The sequence below is a fragment of the Geotrypetes seraphini genome, chromosome 7 (genome assembly GCF_902459505.1).
Source record: "Geotrypetes seraphini chromosome 7, aGeoSer1.1, whole genome shotgun sequence".
Taxonomy (NCBI): domain Eukaryota; kingdom Metazoa; phylum Chordata; class Amphibia; order Gymnophiona; family Dermophiidae; genus Geotrypetes; species Geotrypetes seraphini.
Window position 1 is genome coordinate 95390509 of NC_047090.1, and position 20656 is coordinate 95411164.

The 20656-nt window shown below is 39.5% G+C and overlaps 1 protein-coding gene across 1 annotated transcript in view; it reads left to right on the top strand.

The window, feature by feature from the left end:
- LOC117364015 (protein farnesyltransferase subunit beta-like) overlaps positions 1 to 20656 on the top strand; it is a 146174-nt gene that overhangs the window by 21589 nt on the left and 103929 nt on the right. Inside the window, exon 2 of the mRNA XM_033952728.1 lies at positions 2839 to 2903. Coding sequence (XP_033808619.1) covers positions 2839 to 2903 — 65 coding nt within the window. The remainder of the gene's footprint in view (positions 1 to 2838; positions 2904 to 20656) is intronic.

A 20656-nucleotide genomic window follows, 5' to 3' on the forward strand; every position in this document is an offset into this window, starting at 1 on the left:
TAATAATGCATATGAAATGTAATCCTATATAATAAAACGCTAGCCGCGCATGCGCACTCCTACCTGCATGATCCGTAGGTACGTGGCAGGCAGGAGAGCGGATGCGCGGTTAGGGCCCACACTTGAGGGCTGTGGCCGACTCAGGATCATGGGAGGATACGCCGCGCAAAGTGCTGCACAGGTACTGGAGGGGAAGGGACATACTGCTTCTGCACATACCGGCACAAACCTCCCTCCAGCATTGGCAGCCGCAGTAAGCTAAACAGGCTGCTTCACGGCTTTCTCCTGCAGTTGAGTCCCTCTGCCGCGTCACTGATGACGTCATCAATGATGCGACAGAGGGACTCGATGGCAGAAGAAAGCCGCGAAGCAGCCTGTTTAACGTTCTGCAGTTGCCAACGCTGGAGGGAGGTATGTTATTAAAGTCATCTCGCTGGGAGGGTTGCAGAGTCAGCGGGGGTTGGGCTGGGGGGGGGAGAGCAGCAGCAGCATTTACAATTCGCTGCTGTTGCCGGCTTCAGGCCTTCCTCTCTGGCCGGTCCTGCCTAATTCCTGTTTTCATGAAGTTGCGGTAAAAAGTGAGCACCCGCCAGAGAGGAAGACCTGAAGCCAGCAACAGCAATGAATTGTGAATGCTGCTGCTGCCCGATGAAGTAGTTCAAGGAGGAAAGGGAGCAGAGGGGGAGAGAATGGCTTGGAGGGAAGAAGAGATGGCAGGGAATGGAGGGAAGGAGGAAGGTATGCCAGACCAAGGGAAAAGGAAGGAGGAGATGGAGAGAGGCCATATGGAACAGAGAGAGAGAGAGAGGGCGGACACTGGATGGAAAGAGAAGAGAGGGCAGTGAATGGAAGGGGCAAGACAGAGGGTGAACAGTAGATGGAAGGGGTAGAGAGAGGGAGACAGACACTGAATGGAAGTATGGAGGACAGGGGGAGCAGATGTTGGAAGGAAGTGGGGAGGAGAAAGAAAAAAGGGCACATGCAGGATTGAGGGAAGAGGATAGAGTTAGAAATAAAGATAGACAGGGGGCCAGGGAAAAACACAGACAGAAAGAATGACAGCGTCCAAGGAGAGAGAGACAAATTAAAAAAAAAAAAAAACACCCGTTAATGTAAAACACTAGTAATGTATATTCAGAAATGAATGTAAACAAAAAATATGATTTCTGAAACTTTTATTCCATGTTAAAAGGAAGTTCTTTGCCCAAATTTAATGGATTGGTTGACAAGTAATGATGTCATGCAGGACAAAAGGTACATATTGGGGAGCAACGAATTCTCAGATTAAGATCTTTGTCAGAAAGGCCAGCATTTTGGCATCTGTAAAGACCTCCCAGATGACGCAATAACCTTTTAAAGTCCATTATGACAATTAATAAACAAAATAACTATTTTAGTAAAATTTGTGTCGTGTTATTTTCCATGTACTTTTTGCACACCTAGAGCGAAAGCTAGCAGCTTAATTAGCAATTGCTGCTTAAAGCATGCGCTTTTGTACCCTGCTCATTCTTTCTCCGTGTTAACCATCCATCTTCCATCTCAGTCCTCTCCTTCCATTTCCCTTTCTTCTGCCAAAGGTCTGGCATCTTTCCTTTTTTTTTTTTTGGCTCCATCCCTGCAGCTGCAGCGATGGACCCCACCATCACCAGATCCACCATCTCTCCTTTTCTCAACTACCCTTTCGTCCAGCATCTTTCCCTCCTTTCCCACCACCTTTCCCTTTCTGTTCCCAATTACCCTCCTATCCAGTATCTCTAACCCCCCCAACCATCCCTTGTGTCCAACTTCTCTCCCTTTCTGTTCCTTTCCTTATCCACCATCTCTCTCCCTCGCCTGTTTTTAGACCCATTATTTCTTCTCCCTCCCCAGTCTGGCATATGCACGTCTCTTTGGACCCCCTTTCCCTCCCTCCGTGTACTTCTAAGCCAGGGCCCCCCCCCTCGAAGGCCTGCATGTTTCCCCCTTCTTTGTAGCGTCCTCCGGCTTCCCCCCTGGCCTCCAGGTCTCACATTTCAGCGTAGGGCAGCCTGCAAAGGATCGCCGGTGCTGTAGCAATCCTAGCAGGCTGCCGTCGGTTTCCGCAGCACATTCCCTCTGCTGCAGTCCTGCCCCTCCTCTGTCATCAGGGGTGGGATCTCAGCAGAGGGAATGTGCACTGGCAATCCTTTGTTGGCTGCCCTAATTAGCTGAAGGTAAGATCAGGAGGCCAGGGGGGAAGCTGGAAGATACTACAAAGGCCTATGCAGCACTTCCTGACTGCTCCTCACCTCCTAAAGCAGGAGTGGCAGTGAATGGCCAGCAAGAGGCAGCGCTGCCGCTCCTGCTTTAGAATGAATTGGAGAGTCTGATTTTATTTTTTTTAAATGAATCAATTCAAATTGGTGACTTGGGCAAAGTCCTCAGGTATGGGAGTCTCTATTTGTGTGGCTGATACTACTTGTCAATAGTGAAAGAAACATTGCTCCCCAGGAAAAACTCATTTCTCTGAGCATTGAGAGAACTATCCATATCCAGCTATGTTGGAGGATATTCATTGTGTTTTGTGTCTTCAGGATATCGGTTCATGTCTTCATGTATCCATATGCGTTTGAAAGAGTTTTATATGTCTCATGTATATTTATTGTTTCCAAGGATATCCCCAGTGGCTGAAAATGACTTAATTAGTATAATTCAATAAAGATTATTATCCAGAGGCACAGAAGGAGAAAGAGAAAGTTCTAAGTATGCATGAGCCCCCTCTCAACTATATTAATTATGTAAAAAAAACACGTTAACACTCTCTCTCTCTTGTTTTTTTTCCCCCCTTTCTGGAAAATCTCATCACTGGAACTACGCCAGACAAAAGTAGAAGATAAAGTACAAGAAGTATTTAATGCTTTCAGGATTACCCGGAGATGGTCACAGTAAGTTGTTTTCAATGTTTGATTTGTATTGAGTTTGCTGTCTTAGATTCCTGAATTTCAAACTGTTTAATATATACAGTACTAAGGAAATAAAATATGCTCTCTTGCTCATTTATTCATTTGAACAGTATGTGATCATCGTAATACAAGATTAATAATACAATTTACAATAAATGGATTATAGAAAGCAGCAGTTTATAAAAACAGATAAATGAATAGCACAAAATCTTTACCAATCAGGTTGTTCATGATTTGTTTAACATTAGGAAAAACTGGAGAACTAATATAACAGTATAATCGGTAAAAAAAATAAACAAACCCAAAAATCTGTAATAGTAAAATAAATTTAAAATATTGCAGTTAAGAAATCTAGGGCTCCTTTTACGAAGCCGCATTAGCGGTTTAACGTGCGTAATAGCGCGTGCTAATTTGCTGTCTGCGCTAGTCGCTACCGCCTCCTCTTGAGCAGGCGGTAGTTTTTTGGCTAGCGCGAGGGTTAGCATGCGCTAAAAAGGTGCATGCGATAAAGCCACTAACGTGACTTCGTAAAAGGAGCCCCCAGTATTTAATACCCCCTATAGATACTTGCTCAAATAGCCTAGTCTTTTGTGTCAATTTACTATAGTAGGTTCAGGGTTGTTAAGTATAAGTTCAAGGTCAGAAAAAGATTGACAATATCTAGTAGTACAACTGACCTAGATTAGTTACAAAACTTATGGAGAGTGATCAAACTTGGATTTATAAAAATACTCAGAGATATGAAACTCTATAAGGAAGGCTGGAAAACCTCCCTTGGGTGAAGAGTTCACCTTCCAGTCATTGTTGTTTTATAAAAACTTTGATCACTAACTCCAAAGATAGTGTATTTGCTCAATTTCAAAAAAGTTCACATAGTTGTTTGCTGGTGTACTTAAAAGTCACTGTATGGTATATGTAATGCAATTTGTACTTAGCTTCAGCAGAATTTGAGGGGTCTTTCGTGTCAGCTTTAAATCAAGGTTCAGAGAACTCAACTTTCATATAGGCTGATAGCAAATTCAACAATTTGGGGAAAAGATGGCAAAAACAGTTGTCGCAACAAAATGCATAACCTTAGGGCAGGGGTGTCAAACTCAATTACATAAGGGGCCGAAATCTAAAACATAGGCTAAGTTGCAGGCCAAATTTTTTATTAAGATACTTAGGGGTCTTAATTGATTTAGCATGCATTAAACGTGCACCTTAATAAAAGGACCCCTTAGTCTTAGAATGGATTATTGATTTCTTAGATAAAGGTATTTTTCCACAAGAGGAGGGTAATATAATTATTACACCTATTGTTAAAAATAAAAAGGACTCCTTTTCCCTGACCTCTATCTATAGGCCGATAGCGTCCATTCCCTTCTTTATAAATATCATGGAGGGGTTGGTACAAATTCAATTAACAAAATATTTGGAATCCCACTCCCTGTTGCATGATTCTCAATCAGGTTTCAGATCCCAATATAGCACAGAGACTGTAATAGCTTCACTTTTGGACCACTTAAATAATCTTTTGAGTAAACTGGTGCTTCAGTTTGATTTGAATAGCGTGTTCAATTTAGTCGACCATTGTAAATTGCTTGAATTTCTGGATTCTTAGGAATCCAGGATAGCCTTATCATGGTTTAAAGGATTCCTGGAATCCAAGAATTTACCAGGTTAAATTTAAGGATCTATTGTCAGTAGCTTGGAAAAACCCATGTGGTGTCCCACAGGGCTCCCCACTGTCTCCAACACTCTTTAATGTATATCTTCTTTCATGGGATTACTGGATGAGCAAATTAGGCCTAAAGATGTTTAGCTATGCTGACGATATTACAATAATCATTCCCTGTTGTAATACACTATCCAACAGCACCCAAGTTATCAAGTCAGTGTTAAGCACAATGGAATCTTGGATGCAAGAATTTAAGTTAAAATTAAATCAGGATAAAACTAAGTTTTTCTTTGCATCATCAAAAAAGATAATTCCAGAATCAACAATTAAGATCAACTCAGTATAATTTCCAATAAGCCCTACAATTAAAATCTTGGGAGTGTTTTTTGATCAGAGTCTAACTATGAAAAATTAAATAGATACTGTGGTCCAGAAGAGTTGTTAAACTCTATGGAAACTCCGCACTATCAGAGCTTATTTTGACGCTACTGCTTTTACACTTTTAGTTCAAACGCTATTACTTAGCATTCTGGACTACTGCAATTTTATATATCTGACAAGTACAAAGAAAAACTTGGCTTGGCTAACCTTGGTCCAAAAGACAGCAGTTAGAATGATTTATGGACTGAGGAAGTATGATCATGTAACCCCCCAATACTGTGAGCTACACTGGCTCCCAGTTGAGGCCCAGGTGATCTTTAATTTGGTATGTTTATACTATAATGTCGCTTTTGGTGCCGCTCCGTTTTACCTTGTTGATAGATTTGTTATTATGATTCACGGGAACAGTAGACAATCCCATGCCCTATTTATGTTCCCTTCTGTTAAGGGCTGTAAAAATAAGAAATATCAAGGGCACTGTCTTTCCTATCAAGCAGCTCAATTCGATAAAGAATTCCGACCATTACTGACCAGATCAATATCTTATAAACATTACAGAAAATTCTTGTAAACTTTTCTTTTTTCTAAATTTGTAGCTAGCTAATTCTTGCATATTGCATTATCTCTATTCACTCATAGCATAATCTTTTGGAAACTGCATTGAACTAAGGGTTATGTGGTATAGAAATCTGTTATTATGTTATGTTATGTTAGTAGAAGTATAGGGTTACAACCTCTCCAACCCCACGCCAGTCCTGTGATGTAAACAAAATAAATAAAAAAGACACTTTCTCTCTCTTTTGGTCCTAGTTCATGCCTGCTGTCCAACACAAGCTCTGGCAGGATACACATTTCAAATCTGACATATTGTAATCACAAAACAGAAAATAAAATTATTTTTTTCTACCTTTTGTTTGGTCATTATTCAAAATCATTTTGTGGTCCCAGGTTCTGGTTGTCTTCTGCTAACTCGCTTGCCAGGGTCTCCTTCTTTCTTCTTCCCTTTCGTTTCCCTTCCCTCCCCCGGGGGTCTGGCATCTTTCCTTTTGGCCCGGAGATTTGGATCTCTTTCCCTTCCCTCCCTCCATCCTGGATTCCCACTCTCGCATTAAAGCAGCCTGCAGAGGATCACCGGTCAGCTGTAGTGATCCTAGCAGGCTGCCGTCGGCCTCTGCCCCGCCTCCGACGTACAGGACTGTGGCAGAGGAAATGTGCTGCTGAGGCTACGGCAGCCTGCTAGGATCACTACAGCCAACCAGAAATCCTCTGCAGACTGCTTTAATGCGAGACCGGGAAGCCACGTGAACCTACAGCTGACGCAGCATTTGTACTTGATTGGGTAACAAGAATGTCTGCCGGTGGGCCAGCTTAAGTGCAAATTGGTAATTATCTGGTGGGTCAAATTTTATTACACCGTGGGCCAGATTTGGCAAGTCTGCCTTAGGGGAAGGCAAAACCAGTTAATGATCTTATTGAAATATTAGCAATGAGGAATGAAATTGGTTGGAGGAGAATGCCAGAAAGAAATGTCTGAAGAACCAACATTAAAATCTTAAACTTTATTTTGGTAGTGATAGGCAGCCAGAACAGCTTCATGAGCAAGGGCGAAACGGTCTGATCATCTTGCATTATATTGGAGTTTTACCATCATATTTTGGAGGAACTGAATTTGTATTAACTGAACAAGAGGCATAACTGCTAGAAAAGAATTATCACTATTACCCCTATTATTCAATCTCTGCATTAGACCTATATGGCACTATTGCATGCCTCAATTTATTTTCCCAACACTACATGTATGACCCAGTTTTCTTTCTGCACCTCTCTGACATTGTGTCACAGATTCCTGTAGTGTTTAAAGCGTTGTCCATTGACTACTGTTTTATTTGCTTAGTATGCTTCAGATTTTATTATTTTATATATGCCTCTCTGAAACCATTATTGCTGATCTTCATTTCTATTGGTTGTCTACCTCTCTTTTGCTTTTTCTTGCTCATCTCTTATTTTTAACGCAGTTTATAGTTACCTACATCAAAAGTCCTATATTTGGCTGTTTTATTGATGGTTTGATTGTTTCATTTATTTTATGCTCAAGATGTGTTTATAATTGTTTAAATTATGTATGCATTTTACATTTTACAGTAAAACCTTGGATTGCAAGAAACTTGGTTTGCAAGTGTTTTGCAAGATAAGCAAAACATTTTATTAAATTTTAACTTGATTATACAAGCAATACAAGTACATACAGTATACACGCTTCACATCACAACTGAGTTGATGGTTCTTCTCTCTCTGACGCTACAGGAGTGTAGTGACTGTTCTAAATGAGCAAGGTCTTGCAATACGGGTATGTATAGTATTTTGTATTAAAGTTTTTGGGTTGTGGAATGAATCATCTGAGTTTCCATTATTTCTTATGGGAAAATTTGCTTTGCTATACGAGTGTTTTGGATAACAAGTGTGTTTTTGGAACAAATTATGCTAATAAACCAAGGTTTTACTGTACATGGTTTTCTCACTATCTATGCTAGTATTTCATATTATGGATGTATTTCTACATATGTATGTTTTTCTGGGTTTCTCTAGTCCACCAATATTTTCATTTTGAGAATTACATCAAATTATATCTTTAATGCAGTTCTTGATATTCATGCGTTGTTTGACTATATTTGCTCACTCCACAAGTCAATATTTGATTATTTTATTTATTGATTATCTCATTTAATTTATCTTTTATGATACATTTTACAATTATTTAATTATGTATGCATTTTACACTTTATATGGATTTATCAATATTTATGCCTTTATTTTACATTATGCATGTTTTCTATATATGCATGTTTCTTCTGGTTGCTCTATGTTTATCCATTATTGTGTTTATCAATACTTTTATTTTAAGAACTATATTCATTTTATTTTTGTCAGTGTTCTCACAAATCCCTGAAGAAGGCATCCTCGGATGCTGAAACTGGGGTTTCTGTTGGGATGACTCAGAAGACCTGTCTAATAAAAGATAGGCCGCCATTCATAGACTTGTGACTTTCATAGAAAGACTTGTTAGATATGATGGATATCAAACCATAGACTTTTATAGCATTTGGTTATTTGTATCAAAGTAACTGTTTGGTTGTTTTTGGACATCTCGTCTACCTCTTTTTGTTTGTGTGTATTGCTAGACATAGCCCGTAAATATCAAATACAGATTCACTCCTTCGCAGATGACTTCCAACTGTACTTACTGCTAGGAGAAGCCTATGACACCCAGATTGTGAAACTCCTTAACTGTCTCTCGGAAATTAAAAAAAAATTTTTTTTTTAAACTGGATGTCCGTCAATAGACTACAACCAAATGCCTCCAAGACGGAACTCCTTTGGATCTGCAAAGCATGCTACAACTGCGCCTGTCCCTTTGACTATTATAACTGCAAAAGACCAAGTGCGCAGCCTAGGAATGCTCCTTGACTGCAACCTGTCGCTTTCCAACCATATCTCTTAGTTGGTATCATCCTCATTTTACTACCTGCAATAACTCTGAAAAATAAGGATCTACTTTTCAGAGTGTGACTTCGCCCAACTACCCTTGCCTTAGTACTCTCCTGCATGGATTACTGCAATGTGCTATTCAACGGTCTCAAGGCAAAGAATATATGATGTCTCTAGTATGTTGAAAACGCAGCAATCAGGCTTCTAAAAAATCTCTATGCCCGCAACCTTGTCTGCCAGCCTCTAGATTCAGCTCATTGGCTGCCCGTAGCCAAACATTGTGCCTTCAAATCCTTGCACGATATGGCGCCATGTGACGGCTAAACTTTCTCTGTCGAACCGAACTGGGTCCTCCGCTCCCAGGATGAAATGTGCCTCAAAATGCCCCCTGATCGTGCCCCTCAACTGCAAACTGCCAAACGATGGTCCTACTCTCACTTCATACTGAGCCACTGGAATCGACTCCTCGCAAAATTGGATCTCTGGAAGGACTCCTCAACTTTAGAAAAGTAATAAAAACATATCTCTTCTCCTATTCTCTGCCCTTGACCCATGGACTTCAAATAAATGTATATTGGTACCAGAACCAGTATGTGTCCCGTAAAGTAAACTTGTATTGTAAAATCTTGCATTATAACTATGGCAATTCCAACCTATAAACTGTCCGTGTGTGAAATTAGAATAAAAGTTGTACTGAAAACCTTGTACTGTAAGGATAACTATGGCAAATTGTAACCAGTAAACTATGTTTTAAAATTTTAGACCCCCTAGTATGTACCAAGTTAGGATAAAAACTTGTATCGTAAACTTGTACTGAAATTATGTATGTTTAACCTCTAACAAATAGAATTGAGAATTATATTTAAATTTGGGTGTTTTTGTTATAAAACTCTGCATGGTTTAATTCCAACTTGCATCTCTGAGTATTTTCTCTTTGCAAATGGTAGACGCCTTGTTCGTGAAATGAGATTTTTTTTTTTGCTTTTTCTGCGGTTAGGGGTTGCCGATTTAAAAGATTTTTCAGCCGAAGTTTAGCTTACCAAGCCGCCCTTTAGGATAAGATCTTTGATAAGTTGATCTCCAGTTCCCAATCTTACATTAACTTCAGGATATTATTAAAAACTTATCTCTTTATGAAGAATTCTTAGTATATCAGCTGTTATATTTCCATTTTTTTCCCCTTGAATGCTTTATATAGAATTGTCATTTCCCTGCATATGCACAGTTCTCTTTCATGTAAACTGCGCTGAGCTGTGAGGTTGTAGCGGTATATAAGATTACTGTTGGAATGTGTGGTGCAGTCATTGGAGCTACAGCCTCAGCACCCTGGGGTTGTGGGTTCAAACCCCGCGCTGCTCCTTGTGACCCTAGGCAAGTCACTCAGTCCTCCATAACCCCAGGTATGTTAGATAGATTGAGAGCCCACTGGGACAGATAGGGGAAATGCTTGAGTACCTGATTGTAAAACCGCTTTGATAATCTTGATAGGCAGTATATAAAAACCTAATAATAATAAAAACCTAATTATGTTACGTTAACCCATTCTGAGCTCTTTGGGGACAATGGGATAGAAAATGGATTAAATAAATAAATGTAGTCAGGCTTTTTATTTCTGGTTTTATATCATCATATGTCAGCTTTAGTTCCAGATGGTTTTACCCAGATCAGGAGGCCACCTTATATCAATAGTAGTCAATATGCAACATGGTTTATTTTGCAGCCTTGCCTTATCCATAGTCTTATCACACATGCTATCTTTGATGAAATGGTAATATGCAGAAATAAAACAAAAACATGAAGTAAAAAATACCTTTTTTTTATTGGACTAACAATGTAGTTTATGATGAAATGAAAAGGAGGTCTGCATTCACTTCAAGTATTGTTCAATAGCAGACACCTTCAAAACATTTGTAGTTAAGCTCTTCCACTGGTTTCCAGAAGATATGGTAAAAGCAGGTTAATCTGGATTGATTAGGATATGTTTCTGGAGGTAAAGCCTCTAAACTGTTATTAAGGTACACCTGGGGGGAGCCATTTCTTATCCCTTGGATCAGTAGCACGTAAGCTTATTACTACTTGGTATTCTGTTAGGTACCTGTGACCTGACTTAGCCACTGTTTGAAGCAGAATACCGAGTTAGATGACCTTTTTAATCTGACTCTGTATGACAGTTCTTATGTTATCCCAGGACAAGCAGACAGCATATTCTCACATGTGGGTGACGTCATCCACAGAGCCTGGTACGGACAATAAAAAAGTGTACTGTCATTTTAAGCTTTAGAAGCTTTAACACTGCCCGCACCACGCATGCGGGAATACTTTCCCGTCTGTCATCAGTTTTTCATTTTTCGTAGAGTGAAGAACACCTATCTAAACTTTGTCTAGTTGAGTTTGCCTTCCTGCTTTGTATTTTTCCTTAATTTCCTTATTTCTTTCTTGTTACTTGTTTTTCTTTTCAATCTTTTACAATTTCAAGTAAATTTCTTTATTTTCAATTTCGGGGCCTCTAGGTGTTTTTGTAGCCTTTCTTCCCGCCGACGGTGTCAACGGCTTTTTGGCCTTCTTTTCACTCGACCCATGGTGTGGGTCTTTCCTGCTGGATCTCTTCCCAATCTTCCAGGGCTATATTTTAAAAAACAATAACCCCCAAAAACTAACTGAACAAGAAGAACAATGCCTTACCAAACAGCTGTTTTTATTCTTTTTTGTTCCTGCATTTTATTTTCTATAAACAGATTTTAGGCCTGGAGTTGGGTACCCAGCAAGTTAGACTTCATCTCTGGTACCGTTTCCTAGTGGTACCAGGTACATCAACTTCTTCCATCAACATCATCAAGCATCATGGGCATATCTCGTATCGAGTCTCTTGATGTATTCCGTTCCTCAATGCCATCGATGCAGGCTGTCATTCTGAAGTGCGCCTCTTCTTGAGGTTCTCAATGCTTCGACACCCTGCTACACCTATAGTACCAGATGAGTAGCATACGGTATAGATACTACCTTTCCACAGGTTGATCGTCCTGAGTGGTATTGATTCCATTCCCTTTGGTACCAGAGAGCATCGATCTCCACCATCACTGGCATTTTCAGCATCGAATCATTCGATGCATGCCTATCAGTGACGCCATCAGTCATCCATGCAGGTTGTCAATTCTGAAGTGCTCTGCCCATTGGGGTTTTCAACGCTTTGACACCTGTGGCACCTACAGTAACAGCTTCATAGCCCTTGGTATCGGTTCAATCGCTCACCATATGCAGAGCATCTTTCTGGTGAATGGCTAGCCATCGACTTACAATAATTTTGGCCTTGACATCTCTACACAATCTTAGTCCTCAACAAATGATCTTTAGAACTGTTATTCACTAACTCTGAATTTTGTTTATTCCACTCAATCTGTAATACCTTTTAATCATTGTAAACCACATAGAACTTCATGGTCCTGCGGTATATAAACTGTTATTATTTTGCCATCAGTACCAGCACAGCTTTAGCATCAGTTTCTGCTTGATACCGATCCATCCTGCTCTGTGTTATATACCTGCATCGAGACTCAGTACTGACATTATGTTTTACCCTGGTACCACAGCTCCTGTATCTTCATTGATCAGTATGGGTGCTTCCATTATCTCCCTCAGTACTGGCCTAACCTTAACAAAATTCAATCTTGTCATGGAAGTGATAAACTGCAATGGTCACTTAATCCTTCAGTGCCCATGGCTTTGAATGTCAAATCAGCAAAAGGGTGGTATGTATACAAGTCCCCATTTTCTGTACATTAGTATTTTCTGATTAAATCTGCCTGGAAGCTCCAGAGTCTATACCACTACACCACCAGGACATGATGGCTGGATTATGGTTAAGTTTGGATGCCGTCTTTGTCAGACTTATATGTTGACAGATTTCTCCATTTCAACTACTCTGTCATTTTATCTCAAACAGCTCAAACAGTCAAAACTTGACTGGTTTTGAACAGTATATTCCCTTTCTTTGCCTGCCAGAATTTCCAGGCTTCAGTTGACTGCAAAGGATCCACTTTGGCTATATACTTTTTTCATAGTTGAACAATCCTGTACGTCAGAGATGTTCTTTCATCAGTGATAGAGCTTACTATTCATGGAACATCTCTGCTGCTTTCTTTATATCTGCTTCCACCAAAAATCCATCACAGATGTGGAACTTGTAAAAATTGTTCTCCTATTCTACCCATCATAATACCATGTCGCACTTCTGTACAAAGGGATTCACTCAAGGGTAGAGCCTCTTAAGCTTGGATCTTCTTGTCTGTTTGACAATAGACTCTACTCTAGTGTAGCACCTATAAGTACGAGGGCTGTTCAAAAAGTATCAGACCTTAATTTTTCTTGTGTAAACAAATAAAGCTAGGGAGGTATAATTTGGTGCACGTATGTAGGCAACCCTAATGAACATGCTTTGAATTTTTTCCTGCCTACAGAAGCTGTCAGTCACTGGCAGACTGCCGATGAGTGAGGAAGTGTAAGTGAGCGCTGTCTGATTTTCATTTTTGACAAAATGACAGAAAAAGTTGAACAATGCTACTGCATTAAATTTTGTGTAAAACTTGGCGATTCCCAAGTGGAAATGATCCGCAAGATTCAACAGGGACAAAGCAATGGGCACCACACAGATAAAGGAGTGGTACATCTGCTTCAAAGATGGCCACACATCAGTGGAGAGTGAAACATGTTCTGGTAGGCCCTCAACATCCAGAAATGAGATCGTCATTGACCAAGAGAGGACCATGGTGATGCAGGATTGTCAAATCATGATCAGAGAACTTGCAGACGAGGCAAGCATCAGCATTTGATCCGTTCATTCCATTTTGACTGGGGATTTGGGCTTCAGGAGAATTTCAGCAAAGTTCGTGTCAAAGCTGCTAATGATCGAGCAGAAGCAACTCCGTTTGGAGATCGCACAGGACATGCTGGAGACTGTGAACAGTGATCCCAACTTCCTCAGCACAGTGATCACTGGCAATGAATCCTGGGTTTATGGGTACGACCCAGAAACCAAGTTGAAGTCATCACAATGGACGCATTCAACATCCCTGAGGCCAAAAAAAGCAAGGCATGTCTGCAGCAATATCAGTCATGCTGACCATCTTCTTTGACTCCAGTGGCATTATTCATCATGAGTACGCACCACATGGCACAACCATCACCAAGGGTTACTACCAAGAGGTACTGTGTTGCATTGGTAACGCCGTGAGACGCAAACGGCCGGACCTGTGGGCAGCGGGCAATTGGCAGCTTCATCACGATAATGCACCTACCCATTCTTCACATTTGATATGGAGTTTCCTGGCCAAACACAACACACCTGTGATTCCTCAGGCTCCCTACTCTCCCGACATGGCCCCATGTATTTCTGGCTTTTCCCCAAGCTGAAAATGCCCCTAAGAGGGACCAGATTTCAGTCAAGAGAAGATATCATGCAGAATGTGATGGACCAGTTGCGAGTAATCTCAAAAGAGGCGTTCCAGCGCTGCTTCCGACAGTGGCTGAACCGTTGGAAGAAGTGTATGGCAGCCCAAGGAGATTAGAATAAGATTGTTGTATCTGAATACAAGTCATTTTTATGAATAAAGGTCTGATACATTTTGAACAGCCTTCGTATATAATAGATTTAGCGTTGCCTTCTTTACCTTTGTTATGGTGACATTCAAGAAACTAGCATTCTGATAGACACTAATGTTATGTAAGAAACCAGTGATTTGATAAAAATTAATGTTTTAACAACACAGCACACACAATTAATTTATAAGATAGGGTGGGAGGAGCAAGCATCATATATAATAAAAAAAATGGAGCACAGGATGCGGACCTGGAATGATAATTAATCATAGGAGGTCCTATGATTTGAGTTCCTAAATCTTATGATATGCTCATCTCCCTTAGTAATATTTGGTGTTTAAAGAGATACTTATAGAAAAATCAAAGTGTAGTAGGATAAAAAACCTTTTGGATGATAAGATGAAGTTATGAAAACAGAAATTGTTTTGGGCAATTATAAAAAATTTTTGGAATAATTAGAATATGATAGTTTTTATAATCATCCTATTACCCTCTCTTCTCTTTAATTTAGCAATCCCCTGCCAAACTGAGCAGGCACAGGGTGCAGGACTCTCCTGCTCATACTCAATGTCTTAGAAACTGAGCATGTGTTCAGGTAGGGGATGCCTGATACGGAGGTGGCAATGGGAGAAAATGGGAGCTGCACTTCTTGCGGGCTGGGCTGGGGACCCTCACAAGCTCAAATATGTGGAGGGTCATTCGGGTGGGGGAGAGATAGAAAGCAGCAGCAAAGCAAGGTATAATTTTGTGGGCACCCTCAAAATTTGAGGTCTGGAAATGTGCATGAGGCAAAATTCTGCACCTGTCCAGTAGTTCCGTTTCTGAGGAGTAGATCAAAAGATTCTGATATGTAATTTTTGAATTACAGGTGAATGATTTGAAACTATGTTCGTTTGAATATCCTCTAGCCAGAACCTAAGAGGATAGATAATCAGCAAGTGGCATTTTGAATAGAGCAGAGTTACTGATAAAGGGAGCCTTAAGAACAAAAAAAAAAAAAAAAAAGAAATTGAGGAGCATCAGAGAGGTATGTTGTTTTTATATGTACATACTATATAACTAGTCTAAAGGAACTGAGCACATTGAGTAGTGTGGGTTTTGGGAGTTGTTGTTTTTTTTTGGGGGGGGAGTTAAATCATAGCATTTACTGTACATACAGAATTTAGTGGAAATAAGGGAGGTGTAGATTTTTGGCTGCTTTTATAAGATTGGGGTGGCCAGTATGAATATATCGATAGTGATGTCTGTAGCTATGTGCAGTAACCAAGTACAAATAGTCATACAAGACGCACACAGTTCAAGAAGTTAGTTTGACAAATATTTCTTAGCTTCTGAGTTAGATTACTTATCTAATCAGGAGAAAACTCCTTCCAATCTCTCAATTAGTCTTACCCCTATGCAGGTTTTGAGCAAGTTTTATTTTCCAGAGGCTCTTCCTGCTGCCAGACTAAAACCATTTTGTGGTGTTGGGAGAGGAGTCCATTGGCTCATCTTTTACATTCTGATGGTGTGAGAAGGGGTAAATGACTTGACAGCATTTGGGTTGCTATGGAAACAGTAAAGTTGATGCAACCAGCAACAGTAGGAGACTTCCCCTCCCCCCCTTTCGGTGAACTAGCTCAAAGCATGCTTGGGTCTAAACTTGATTGTCCAACTAGACAGCTGCTTTTATGTTTTTTAGATGATATGGTGAAGGCTATTTAACAAGGGAAGGTGTTGGAGATTTTTCTCTCTCACAGGAAGTTTAAGAAAGGGGAAGGGAAATTAATTAAAATCATGTCTCTACTGAAATTTGACTGTCACTGACCAGCCCTTAGCACAGAAATTCACAGGAAGTTAACAGAGAATACAACATAATTCAGCAGCAAAGATAGTGAAATTGCTGTGCATCTCTGAGGTGAGAAAATTGAAACATTTATGGATAGAGGAAAAATTATATATGCAAGTTACATATTGCCCAGGATTAAAAAGAAAAAAGTTTCTTAGCTTAAGCAGTAGAACTAATGATGGTGGTTGTGACAGAACATCCACTTCAAATGAAAATAGCAGCATCGCCTGTAACCTTTTCATGGACCTACTGCAGCAGAAAATGTATCATAGAAGCTAATGAAAAAAAAATTAAGACGACTAACTGAAATTGGACCCATGAAGAAAAATGTGGGAAATCACTCTGCAGGCTATCGCAGTGCTTTTTTCTATATTTTTTGCTTTCGTGCAGGAGTGCTTATTTTGAAGAAGTGGAGTCTTTTGCCAGATGAAGCAGAACTGAGACTTTTTCTCCACTTCTTTTTTTCCTGCTGTCTTATGTTGTGTGAATGTTTGCTGTGTTTGATTAAGGCCTTTTAGTGTTGCAGAGTGGGTATCTGTTTCCATATGGGGTTCTGATTAGAGTAGAAAATTCAAGTTTACTGACCCTGGTCTCTAGGTGTAGTGTGTAGTGGGATAATATTCAGCCCATGACAGTTGTTGTTGGGTTGTTTTGGTTTTTTTTTTAACACCAGATATTCAGTGCCAGACCATTCCTGATGGTCAGCACTAAAAATATGGGTATAAAGTGACTGGTGGCACTTTATACAGGTATCGGTGATATTCAGACCAGTACTTGGATAACTACCCAGATAAAGGCCCCCTTTTATCAAGCTGCATTAGGGTTTTTTATCGCCAGCCGCTGTGATAATAGCTCTGACGCATACCGCCTTTTGCGACTGATGTTTCAAAGCTGACATTCAAAGCGATGGCTTGCCCAGGGTCACAAGCAGCAGCACTGAGATTTAATCTCGCAACTTCTGGGTGTAGAAGTAGCAGCTCGACCAGTGAGCCGCACCTTCCTGCTTTTACCACAGTGGCTGGCGATAAAAAAAGCCTAACATGGCTTGATAAAAGGGGCCAAAGTTAGGAAATCTTTTTTGCTGTCTTAACATTATAAGGATAGCTAACTGGTTAGCAGACTGAATACTACTGTTAACTGAGTAACCCTAATACCATATTGGTACTGTCTAGTGATCATTATCCAGATAACCGTGCTAAAAATTACCAATTGCTCCAGTTAATGCTGTTTGTTCAGGTAGCTTAAAATATCAAGTCCTACATTTTTCAGTTGAAGGTTTTTATAAAGATCCCATGAAAAATAGAAGAAAAAGAAACACTACTAAGACACAAGTTATGTATGTATGTATGTATGTGTATATATATATATATATATATATATATTTTTTTTTTTTTTTTTTTAATTTAAATTACTACTAGGAAAATAGAAAGCAAAGAAATATATACATAATTTACTCCTAGCAGAATTCTACAAAAGTGAAATTTCTAAATTCTGCGCACCTACCCACTCTTTAACAAAACTGTAGCACAGCTTTTAGCGCTGGCCGCTCATAGGAATTCTGTGAGCGTCTGAGCTGTTACTGCCATGGCCGGCGCTATAAACTGCACTACTGTATAAAGCAGTAATGATTTGTCATCAATTCTTGTATGGTACTATACCTATTTAAGAGCAAAATGACCAATTATTTACCAAACAGATCAGTGCGTTCTGAAAACTCAGCCTTATTAAAAACACGTTAATCCAAAATATGTTGAGAGACCAGAAAAATGACCTTTTTGTTGTGCAGGGGTTAAACTGTGGAACTCACTTGTTAGCCAATTATGAAAATGTGAAAAGGGCAGCTTTAGAAAATTACTTAAAACGCAGTTATTTGTAAATGCCTTCTTCTAGATACTGATCCTTTATTATTGCTGCTTGTTGAAGAATTTTTTAAAGATTATTTGTGTTTTTTTGGCTCATTTTTTTTAGTTGATTTTCTGAGAATTATTTGTTCATGTTTGTCTGATCTTATTTGTTGTATAGAATTATATATGTAAAATTATGTAAACCGTTTAGGTCTAAACAGTATAGTAATTTCTAAATTAAATAAATAAATACTGTTTTGTAAAAGGGGGGTTAATTAACAAATTCTACAAGTTCATTTGTCAAAATTTAAACTATTTTTGGCAATTATCCATATTCCATTTAAAACACTAAAGATAAAATGCTTTTTTTCTACCTATGTTATCTGGACATTTTATTTTTCCATCATGTTTCAGTATCTCTTCAGTTTTCTGCTTTCTGTCTGTTAGAAGTGAATCACTTGTTTACTCTTTCCAAAAGTGTGAGAACTGGGGTTTGGAGGGGGGGGGGGGGGGGAGCAAGCGATAAAGCTACTAAGTAGTAGATTTAAAACAAGCCGGAGAAAGCATTTCTTCACTAAACATGTAATTAAACTCTGAAATGTGTTGCCTGAGATTGTGGTGAAAGCAGTAGCCTTTGCAGGGTTTAAAAAAGGTTTGAATAATTTCCTAAAACAAAAGTCTATAAACTTTTATTGAGATAGCTTGGGGAAATCCACTGCTTATTCCTAAGATAAGCATCGTAAAATCTGTTTTACTTCTTGGGATCTTGCCAGGTACTTGTGATATAGGGAAGTTTAAAGTACCTAATTTTATGTTATTGTAGCTCATTCTGAGCTCCTGGGAAGGACGGGCTATAAAAATGAACAAATTAAAAAAAAAAAAAAAAATCTTAGTTGTCTACTGTTGGAAACAGAATACTGGGTTTGATGGCCTTTCAGTCTGTCACAGTATGAAAACTATGTTTTTTTCTTCTGTCTATTCCCTCACTACACCTGTCTCTGACATATTGATAATTCCTTTTTAGTTCTTTTCTACTTCTTTCTTATCCTTCTTCTTTTCTTCTTTTTCACTTTTCAGCAACCTATCAAATTTCCATCTTCTCTCTCATTCCCCATCTTATTCCTTCCTCAACCCTCCATTCCCTTTCACCTTCAATATATTCCCCATGACCATATTTCTATCCTCTAGAATAACTGTCCTTTCATCTGTTTCCTTGCCACTCCCTGCTGGCCTCTCCCTCAGAGGTTCTTCCTTTCTCAGCATCTTCCTTCCTCCACACTTATAGCCCAGCATCTGCTCCCTCTCCCTTTCGTAGCCTGATGTCTCCCTGACATGTCTTTCTTCTTGCACTATTCTCCATGGTTCAGCATTTCTCCCATTGTCAGGCATCTTTCCATCACTCCCTTCTGCTCCTGGATCCAACACCTCCCTTTTTTTTTCCCCTCCACCTCCTGTGTATCTCTCCCTTTCATCAATTCCAATGTCCAACATATCTCTCCCTCCCTCTCTTGTGCCCTGGGTCCAATATCTCTCTTCCCCATCTCCTTTCCACTTCCATATTCAACATTTCTGTTTCTTTCCCACTGTCCATTATCACTCTTTCCCATTGCTTTCCGACTTGGGTCAAACATTTCTATCCCCCCATGCAACAGCATCTCATTTCATCCCATCCATCATTATGTGCAACATTTCTTCCTCTCACCCCATACAGTACTGTCCTTCTCTTTCATCTCTATGTCCAACATTTTCCCCATTCCATATGTCTTCCTCCCCTTCACGCCATATGCAAGACTTCTCCCTTTTTCACCCTTCTCCAATTCTTTGTTGCATCTATCCCTTTCTGCAGATTATATCTTACTGGTTGCCTATATGAACCCTTTTCAGATTGATGTGTCTCCTCTTCAAATCTGTCTTGATAAAGTGTCCAAATGGCTAATGGACAATCGCCTAGTTTTAAACACTATAAACACAAATGGTTTGGGTTTCTGATCATGTCTAGATTCTTCTGCTCTCATCTACTCTTCTGAGAGGCAATATTTCTTCCTGCTATTTAGATGTTGCAATTGATTCAAAAGTTGAATTTTTCTGAGCACAGCTGCCCTCAAAATGCTAAATAAAGAGGCACCCCACACACTATTTCATGTTTATGTTACTTCTCATATAGATTACTGTAACATTTATTCTGGTTTACCCAATTCCAGTTTAGAGATTACAATCTTTATAGAATGCTGCTGCTTAAGTCCTTTCTAGAGCAAGGACCTATGACTCAGCCAGTTCATTGTCTCCCTCTTCGTTCTCAAACTGAATTAAAAGTTCTTATGCTAACTTTTAGGTTTTTTCAAGAGGGTACACCAGATTACCTTTCTCACTACACCATTCCTTACACCCCATTTGGTCCTTAAATGATCACAGATTAGTACTCCCTTCCCCTACTTGGGCACATTGGGAGAGCACAAGATTTTCAGCCTTTTATTTCCTAGCCTCTTGGGTTTGGAATAATCTTCCTAGCCATCTTTGAGTTTAAGGCAAATTTTTAAAAAACCATCTATTCTCTTTGGCCTTTATCATTAGTGTCTCTTTTTCTTCGGTTAACTAGGCTAGGTTTTTTAATGTGATTGGTCTAGATATACTTGTGGTCTGTGCTATCTTTAATGGCATTCCTTTCTTGACTGATTTTATAGATTTGTTTGTAAATTGCTGAGATTTAGATGTGACATAGCATGGAAATATATCAAAGTTAGAATAAAGATAGGCTATACCAAATATTATCTTTCAGGATCTGAGAACTGCAAAAATCAGTAGTTAATATCAGGATAAACACTTCCTCTAAAGCAGCGGTCTCAAACATGCAGCCCACGGACCACATGTGGCTCTCCAGGTGCTATTTTGCAGCCCGCAGTCTGGATGCGATGATCAACTGCTCCCTTGCTTCAGTTGATTGTTC